Source organism: Rhagoletis pomonella, unplaced genomic scaffold, assembly GCF_013731165.1.
Source record: "Rhagoletis pomonella isolate Grant_MI unplaced genomic scaffold, Rhpom_1.0 Rhpom_scaffold_00009, whole genome shotgun sequence".
Taxonomy (NCBI): domain Eukaryota; kingdom Metazoa; phylum Arthropoda; class Insecta; order Diptera; family Tephritidae; genus Rhagoletis; species Rhagoletis pomonella.
The window spans coordinates 5,232,540-5,242,911 of NW_023458563.1; the positions used below are offsets into that span (position 1 = coordinate 5,232,540).

The following is a 10,372-nucleotide window of genomic DNA, read 5'->3' on the forward strand; positions in this document are numbered from 1 at the left end:
TATAGATATAGATATAGATATAGATATAGATATAGATATAGATATAGCTATAGATATAGATATAGTTAAAAAATAGTTGGTGGTAATTTCAAGTCCTCTAAACATTTATTTAGCCGTTAAAAACTTTACAACATACGACAATACGACACATACGACACCTTGTGAACCACCCAATAGATTTGCTTGAAAAATTGACTGTCGCACGGTGGTATTACGTGGTATGTAATCGAATCGCTGATTTAATCTTTAATAATTATTATTTATAATCAACTGCCTTATATATATATTGTAATATATTCACTGGTTCGTCGAAATGGAAAGGTAATACCATGATAAAAATATAGTAAGGTAGAACCGCTGAGAGTCACTTTTAAAATTCTTGGCGTTTCCAAACAATTTAATTTTTAAATTTACTCACAAACTCACACACACATTTTCATTTTCAATCTCAAGCAACAACAATTTCGAACAATTTCAATTTTTTATTTTCACTTTTATATGATTTTAAAATGTTGGCAAACTTCAATAAAAAATCATGGGCGACAAATTGAGAGAACGGTTCTACCTTGCTATGTTTTTATCATGGGTAATACAACTGTGAAACTAAACCAAGCATATTTTTTTTTTGTATTTAGGAATAGATTTGCAGATTTGAGCTAAAATTTTAATAATATTTACTAGTCACAATTATAAGGTATTTTTACCACTCCAATTCAATGTATGTAAATATTTAAGTTCATATTTGTTTGCGTTATTATAACCAAATTATTTAATTTATTTAGCTATTTGTGAAGAAACATTTTTTTAGCTATTTTGTTCGGCTATAAAAAATTTGTTAGCTATTTCTATCTATTTTTTTCGAAGAATTTAGCTATAAGCCTCAAAATTTTCTGGCAACACTGATGGCGACATTTTCCACTTTTTTCGCGTTTTTGTTGTTATTACAATTAATGATATTTGTTGTTTCTTTTAATAAAAAAATAGCATAAGTGCTTTAAATATGTAGCAAAATTCATTTTGGGGAAAGCGAAACCACAAATTCAGCTTACACATCGTTAGCGTTGGTGTGAAAACACGAAGGAAAAACTGCACAATGTGCACGTTTTGGCCGGCATTGCATTATGGTCTGATTATGGCAATTTAAAGTAATTTACAAGGCTCTCACACAAAAATTCAAATGGATGTTGCCTATAATTGAACTGCCGAAACTTAACGTAACTTAATGCCACGCCGAAATCTGTTTCATTTAGATTTTCTAAGTTCTAAGTTCCGTTAAGTTGCCTTAATCAGACTTTTAGGCTGCGTTTCACCAGATTAATTTAAGAAAAAATTTTTTTTTATTTAAAAATTTTTGGTTTCATCGATGAAACTTAATTTGTTTTTAATTTAATTAATGACCTATGCTCTTCACGTAAATAAAATGAATAACCACACTCAGAGATGTTACACAGTTAATCAATATACGCCCACCGCAATATTGTGTATCAGCTGTTTACTTGTAAAATAGCCCTGATTTTACTACCATATTTATATTCACTTAAATAAAGGGCTTATTGAAACTGAAAAAATTTAATTTAGAATCAAATAAAAATTTAAATTTAAATTAATTTCCAATTAAAGGAGTTTGTTCAAACGCAGCCTTAGAGTAAATTTTTCGAAAGTGTACAGTGCTTGTAAATGTATTTATGTATGCATAGATATACCTATATGTAAACAGGTTGGTATATATGTATGTACATATATGTTTATGAATATATGATGTATGTTCGTGTATAAATAATGTTATATTAGATACTACTTATAGAACTCTTCCCGCTATCACACATTGGTAGTCCTACCGATATTTTACCAATTATTGCATCCATGTAGCACTTACGAGCATGCGCACTCGACAACTCGCATATCAGTCCACGTTGAGATCTTTAGTTTTTCGCTGTTTTTTTCATCTAGGTGCAAAACTTCGAGTTCGACCAGCTTCGAGGGTGCACAACATGGACGCGGTGCACGCTCACGGTTTTGCTTCCAAATCAGGCTCTGCAACATGGCGTGATGGTGGGCGGGGTTGTAGCGCGGAGGACAGCGGCCGTGGCAGTAGCCAGCATCGAATACTTTCGGCTGTATTATGAATTCAAAGCCTTTGATTTCCTTGAACACCACTTCCATTGTGTGTCGACAGCAGCGTTTATTGCCCTTATGGCAGGTATGTTTATCTAGTGCAGCATTGGAGAGGTGTCGGCCATTTGACAGCGTTGCAACTTTATGATGATGGTAGAGTGTTGCCTCAGCGGAATTGGAATGTTTATTCGACCTCATCTCCTTGTACGTCACGCCCATACGACCGATGATGTTTAAAACCGGCATCAATTTCGCATCATCAGCATTGGCATCGTCAACGTTGGTAGACGACGTCATGTCGTTTAGTATGCGCGCACCAACTCGTTGACAAATGTCACATTGCACCTCGAGCCCAAGATTGGACTTTGGCTCGCGTAGCCATGCCTCCACAGCTTTGGTGACATCGAATTGCATCCACTGGCTATGTGTATCATCCGCACGACGGGAATCCACCTCGATATCCATTTTATGACCATCGAGCCAAAGGCGTTTGCCCTTCCCCAAACGCTGATACACCCTCAAATTTAGAATATGCTTCTGCTTTGTAGGCGTATCTGTGCTTGCTTGCGGCTTACCGCTTTTGGTGATATTTGTGCGGCAGGCGCGATACCTTGACTGTTTACTCGGCTTGGTAGACTTGACAGCTAATTCCGAGCTGTGGATTAGCATAAGTCGAATATTAGCCTCCTCCACGTCGCCGGGCTCCAATTGAGCAGCATTCTTTTCCAAGGCAAAACGCAGAACCATCGTAGTCTTGCCTTTTAGTCGTCGACGCCACTTTCCGTCTTTATTGCGTTGCATACGTGGTAATACAAAGTTATCGGTGAATGTTTCCTGATCGGTAGCGGCATCAGCGTCATATTCGTCCTCATCTGAGTCGTTCAGAATGTTGCGTTTTCTTCGCCAATACTGTTCGAATTCGGTGGCGTTCGGGGCGATGCTAACAATATGCAATGGAGCATTTTCCATTTGCCACTCGACAGGGTCCTCAATCGTATATGCCAATTCAGCTAGTTCACGTCGTTTTCGTTCGTGTACGCGCAACAAATACTCACGATACTTGGTCACATATTCTCGTTGGCTAACATTAACCTAAAACGACAAAAAAAACATTGCCATCAAAAGAGGCTACAAACCAAATAAATAACAACTTTATACTAACTAGCGATAGGTAAATTGATATTCGAATCTTCGAGATTCGGGTTATAATCGAATTTTAGCTTCAAATGGCGAATTTTTTAATCAAACTTTGTGGTGCTAAAGTTCGTATAAAATCGAAATTTTCTAGAGTGAATTAAAAATTTACAAGAATGTACTAATTTATTTTGTTATTATAAAGAAAGGAAAATAAATATAAGCACATTATACGTTCAAAAAAATTAGTTTAAATATGTGTACATTTTCTTAATTTTTTTAAATGATACTACTTCTGGTACTTACAAACATTAGACAGAATTTATAATACCATTTCAGGTTCATGAAAGGTATAAAAAATGATGGAAAAATCGTACGTTCGCAACCGGTACTTAAGCTTATAAATAAAAAACTAATAGAGATATTTCGACGCGCAATTAGTTAGGAGGAAGTACCTTTATTCCGCTTTAATATAAAACTAATCGCTTTATTTTCTTTACTTTCATTTTTCAATTTGCAGCCAAAAGCGACTTCCATTATTATTCGTACGTTCGCGAAGACATGTTTGTTGCTAACATTTTGAAAAATAAAAGTTTCTTGTATAGTTTCAGACGCGGGTTCGATCCCTGCTAAGTCTAGAAAAAAGAAGTCTGATGAGGAGATATGGTGATCTCCGAAATAGCTGCTATAACTTCTACCGCTTCAACTTTGTTGCTTTTTCCATTTTTTCTAATAAAAAACTCGTGGCACAAAGCTCAACAAAAATATTAAAATTAAATGTTAATAAGCCACAATAACATTGACAAATATATAGTTTAGGAAGAGTAGTGTTGTTCCGATACTGTCATGTACTCGATACCTTTACTCTTTAAAAATATCGAAGAAAAGTATCGATGCTACAAATGTATCGGAGAGAAGTACTCGATACTTACTCGTATCGAACTCATTACAGCATTCCGTAGAACTAATATAATAATTTCAGAAAATATTATAAATGCAAATTCAAAGGGCATGTGCATGTTTATACGCATTTGAATATATTTATTAAAAAAGTTTGATAAGTTTAATAAGAAAGTTGCGTTATCTGCCGCCGCGGCAATGCTACATCACGGGAAGAAAAAAATAAACACTTCGAGTACTTTCCGATCGAAACTTACCAAAAGAGCAGCCATAAGTATGATCGAGTACTTTCGGCCAAAACCTACCGAAAGAGTGGCCGTAAATCTTGTGAAAATTTCACTAGTACGAGAACGCAGTCTTGACAGTTTCTTCATTTCTGTATGCAATTTCAATTATTAAGGCGTTTTCAGTCCGATTCTCCAACTTATTTTATTTGCTTCATACACCTTAAGGTTGGGTACAACTTAAGGTCTGAACTTGTTGCCAAAAATACTATGCACACTATGTCACAATCAAAGTTCTGAATAGGTGGAAAAGCAAGTAAATACTCTAACCGCGTACTCGATACCCATCTAAGTACTTGTGGGAAAGATTGGAGTACAAAAAGTACTCAGTACTTGAAGAAAGTATCGAGTATTTACTCGTAGATACTTGTATCGGAACAACACTAAGGAAGAGCCTTCCTGAAACTATACAAGAAAGCAAATGCATGTATAGAATTGACAACAACAACGACGCTGTCAAGTTTAAATAGCGGCAATTGAGCTGCACTGATAGCAGTAGGTTGAATAAGGGAAATGAATTAGCAACACGAGTTTACGGAGTGTGGATAGCTCAATAGTTAACGCTTCTGACTTTGCACATCGATGACGCGGGTTCGATCCCTGCTAAGTCTGATGAGGAGATGTGGTGATCTCCGAAATAGCTGCTATAACTTCTACCGCTTCGACTTTGTTACTTTTTCCATTTTTTTCTTATAAAATAATCGTGGTACAAAGCTCAATAAACATATTAAAATTAAATGTTAATAAGCCACAATAACATTGACAAATATTCTTTTTTGTTCGTTTATATAAAGCAGTGGATAAAAATATACGTATATGCGAAAGGCAAATTTATCTGTTTAAATGAACACCACTAATATTTCCTGCTAACACACATCGATTAACATCATTTATCTACCCTCCGACACAGAATTGTTTTCGTACAAAATTACGCAAAAAAGCTGTAAATTTCTTACTCGTTCATTTTAGGCATGTCATTGTTACGAATTTCGAAGTTTCGAAAATACGATTCGGATTGCAGCGTACTATATCTACGATTCGTAGCAAAATCCGGTTCGCGACCGTTGGAAATGCCCATATATATATACATACTTTATTTTAAGTCGTCCTGCTTTCCTGAAGTATGTACTGCATTAATATTAGCTGTGTTTTTTTACAAATTATCCAGTAACTTGCCAGCAACTCTCCAGTAACTTTATTTCTAAGAATTCGCTCTCATAGAAAAAATTTGCAATAAAGTACGCGAACGCTTTTCCAGTAATAATTTGCAACTTTTATGAACAGCTGATAAATTGGTTGTTTATTCGCAGCAAATTCCTAATAAAACAATATATTTTGTATTTAAATAGGTTTATTTTGTGAAATTCAACAATAAAAACCCATAAACAGTTTCCTTATTAGTTTAAATTTCATCCAGCAACATGCGATCAGCTGTTTTTCGTACTGGCAAATTCTTACAAGTCAAAATTTATCCAGTAAAATCCAGTAAAAACTTGCAACTTCAACTGTAATTTTTCGCTCTCTCAATTTCTCCTACTTTGCAAGTTTTTGCGTACGAAAACGCCAAAACATGAAAATTCGTAAAAACTTTTACTGGATTTTACTGGAAATGAGTAAAAAAACGCAACTATTATTTGTTCCAATTATTGTGCCTACAGCTGAACGATCATTTTCGAATTTAAAATTGACTCGTCAATTCCCAGTGTCACCTGTAGGGGACACCTCTAAAAACTTTTTTTCAGCTTAAGGAAAACGCTTTTTTTCCATTTTACCTCTGTTAACAATTAGTTAACAAATCAATGGAGTGTACATAATTTTCTTGCAATTGTAGTTGCAAGTCAGCTGTGAAATTTTTTACTTTTATCGCAAGCTGGAACTCGTCGTCTTTGAGTGCTTTTTATATCAGAAATTCAGCTTATGATGCCAAATTCGTAAATGATATGTCTAAATGGTAAATAATGTTGGCAAAACAAGATATGGAATATATTATAGATGTCATTTACATAATGAAAAGTTACCATGAAATTAAAAAAAAACAATGTTTTTCACTTATTTGTACAATTATGTAATGAATAAGTGAAAGGAATATCAGAATATTGCAGAATCCTTCAAATGGGAATTGACGGGTTAATAAAAACCTATTTGAGAAACTCTATGGGACAAGACAGGCTAAGTAACTTGGCTATTCTGTCTATTGAAAATTCTATGGCTCTATCTTTAAAAGTTGATGATGTATTAGATTCTTTATCAAAATTCAATTGTTGTTTTTTTTCTTAAAAAAATCATAGCTCGAAAATAACGAATTTTAGTTACTAGGCATTCAGTCGAAATGAAGTTTAAAATGTCTATTAAATAATAAAAAAGTTTTAAAAAATAAAAATACCCTTTTCGAGATATTGTATTTTAAAAATCTTTTTCCCTTTTTGTTTAATGTTGAATAATAAAAAAACAACAACTTATTTAGAACAGTTATAAACTTTTGTAGTCCAAACTGTTAAAAACATTTTAAAGTAAAAATTGTCCAAATCGGTCAATTTTTGGGCAAGTTATAGAGAATTGGAAAAAAAGTTTTCTCAAAAAACCGAAAAAATCGTTTTCACCCAAAAAACGAAATTGCCGATAAATCTCCATTTTTTCCCGCCAGAAGAAGAAATACGTGTCTCATTATTTTGACCAAGAATCAACATATTGAAGTTTTGTTGAATAATAAAATCATGTCCCGAGTGGACCGTTTGAATTGAAATGGAAAGCATCGTATGTATAAACCTATGTTATTGAAAGTAAAAATCTAATATTTAACAAAAATGCATACATTATGGTTAATAATGCTGGGTAACTACTTAAGTGGTTTATTAAAATTAAATTACAACGTGACGATTTTTACTGGGAGGGCCCCATCGAATGGATTTGCAACGGGTCTCAGATGGTACATACAGTTACTTAACCAATCGTTCGCATGTAGATTTTGTTTTAATATTCACAATGTTTTTCAAGTATAATTTTTTCTTTTTTTGTAACAATACATTTCATGCAATGATCATATATATAAAACTTTCAAAATTTAACCACCATTTAGAAAAATTAAACAAATTTCGATCAAAATTTTAAACCTTTTAATCTGAATTTTTGAAAAAATTGTGGTTATTCAGTTTCATAAAATTTTACTACAATAAAGTGGAAGTTTCAAGCGGCTAAAAATTCGCGTTGAACTTTAATTTTGCTTATGGAGAAAATGCTCAACTAGCACTGGTGTATAACTTGGTGTAAAATTGTGAATTTTGGTGCAATTAACCAAATTTATACCCAAAATTCGTAAATTTACACCGAGTTATATGCCCGTGTGCTACTTGAGCTTGCTTGAAAAAAAAATTAAAAATCAACGCCCGTTCTTATATATTGCATTTCGAGGGCTTATATTCAATACCCTCTATCTACAATTTTGATGAAAAAGAGTTTTTGATGGTAACGTGAGCTCTTATTTATCCTTCAGCCATGACAATAATGCCAAACTTAAAATTTTGCTTTTATGGTATTATATTCTCATTTTGAAAAATCCACTATCTGCAATAACATTTTGTTACAAAAGCAAAATCCTCTATCTACACAATTTTGCTGGAAAATCGTTTTCATTACCATTTTTTGTGGCAGACTGGGTAAGTTACATGTGCCGATGCATGTATGTATATGTTCCGGTAAAATCCGATCTTTGGTCAAACTAGTTTTGCCCAGGCTAAACTTGTTCTACCTAATGCGATGTCCAACCGAAACCAAATCTTGTGGACTGCGTAGCTTCAGTTGGAATGATGATGAGAGTTACAAAAATAGTTTATTCTAAGATCGGGTTTGGCCGGTAGCTTAAAGGTATATACATGTCCGCTCATTTACTACAATAATGTCATAACTCAAAAAATCAAAACTCGAGAAAGACGGCTTTAAAGTTTTGAATTTACATATACGCCGATACTAAAAATGAATACATATTTTATTCTAGTGAGATTCTGGTAAAGGCCTGTATGCAGCTCTCAAGAAAAGCAAAAACTCCATATAAAATGACGTACAAGAAATGGCTAAGAAATTTTCTTGAGTCAAATTTCCTTAAGGCAGTACGCAGTTCTTAAGAAATTTACTACGCTTTCTACTACGGTTTCCTAAAGTTTTTTGTGAAGAAAGAGCATAAGGCAACCCAGTTTTGCAACAGAAATATATGCCCGTTCCGGGGCACCGAAATTGCGCATATGGAAACTGTGCATTTAGACATTATTTCGGTTTCAACCGAAACTGTGCATGTATGCTTTATTTCGGTTTTTATCATATGCATTATTTCGGTTTTAAACCGAAACTGTGCATGTATGCATTACTTCGTTTTTTTTCATATGAATTATTCCGCTTTTAAAACGAAAGTAAGCATATGCATAATTTCGGTATTTTCTCATATGCATTATTTCGGTTTTCAACCGAAACTGTGCATGTATGCATTACTTCCGGTTTTTCATATGCATTATTTCGGTTTTCAAACGAAACTGTGCATGCATGCATTATTTCGGATTTTGTTATATGCATTATTTCGGTTTTCAACCGAAACTGTGCATGTATGCATACCTTCGTCTTTCACATATGCATTATTTCGGTTTTCATCCGAAACTGTGCATGTATGCTTTATTTCGGTTTTAGCCATATGCATTATTTCGGTTTTGAACTGAAATTGTGCATGCATGCATTATTTCGGTTTTTGTTATATGCATTATTTCGGTTTACTAACGAAAGTGTGCATATGGATAATTTCGTTTTTTCTAATATGAATTATTTACTTCTACTTAGTAAGGGTTTTAATCCCTAAGCGCGACTGAAAGCCGCCTACGCAGAGAAAAGTTCTGCGCAAAAATACGTCCGCCCTTCTTTTCCGGCAATACAGAAAGGAGAATTCTACTTAGTAAGGGTTATAATCCCTAAGCGCGGCCGATGGCCGCCTACGCAGAGAAAAGTTCTGCGCAAAAATACGTCCGCCCTTCTTTTCCGGCAATACAGAAAGGAGAATTCTACTTAGTAAAGGTTATAATCCCTAAGCGCGGCCGAAGGCCGCCTACGCAGAAAGAAGTTCTGCGCAAAAGTACTTCCGGCCCCCTTTTCCGGCAACACAGAAATGAGAATTCTACTTAGTAAGGGTTATAATCCTTAAGTGCGGCCGAAGGCCGCCCACGCAGAAAAAAGTTCTGCCCAAAAATACTTCCGGTCCCCTTTTGCGGCAACACAGAAAGGAGAATTCTACTTAGTAAGGGTTATAATCCCTAAGCGCGGCCGAAGGCCGCCTACGCAGAAAGAAGTTCTGCGCAAAAATACTTCCGGTCCCCTTTTCCGGCAACACAGAAAGGAGAATTCTACTTAGTAAGGGTTATAATCCCTAACCGCGGCCGATGGCCGCCTACGCAGAGAAAAGTTCTGCCAAAAATACTTCCGTCCTTCTTTTCCGGCAACACAGAAAGCAGAATTCTACTTAGTAAGGGTTATAATCCCTAAGCGCGGCCGAAGGCCGCCTACGCAGAAAGAAGTTCTGCGCAAAAATACTTCCGGCCCCCTTTTCCGGCAACACAGAAAGGAGAATTCTACTTAGTAAGGGTTATAATCCCTACGCGCGGCCGAAGGCCGCCTACTCAGAAAGAAGTTCGTTTTCATGTATGCACTATTTCGGTTTTTGTCATATGCTTTACTTCGGTTTTGAGTCGAAACTGTGCATGTAGGCATTAATTCGGTTTTTGTCATATGCATTATTTCGGTTTTGAACCGAAACTGTGCATGTATGCATTACTTCGTTTTTCTCATATGCTTTATTTCGGTTTTCAAACGAAAGTGTTCGTTCATGTATGCATTATTTCGGGTTTTTCATATGCATTATTTCGGTTTTCAACCGAAACTGTGCATATATGCATTATTTCGGTTTTTTT

General features: G+C 35.0%; 1 protein-coding gene across 6 annotated transcripts in view; it reads right to left on the reverse strand.

Annotated features, from left to right (window-relative positions):
• Nucleotides 1-952: 952 nt before the first annotated feature.
• LOC118745552 overlaps nt 953-10,372 on the reverse strand; it is a 165,534-nt gene continuing 156,114 nt past the window's right edge. For all 6 annotated transcript variants that reach the window (XM_036479017.1, XM_036479018.1, XM_036479020.1 and 3 more), the window contains one exon: nt 953-3,207. In XM_036479017.1, coding sequence (XP_036334910.1) covers nt 1,873-3,207 — 1,335 coding nt within the window. In that variant the 3' untranslated portion in view covers nt 953-1,872. The remainder of the gene's footprint in view (nt 3,208-10,372) is intronic.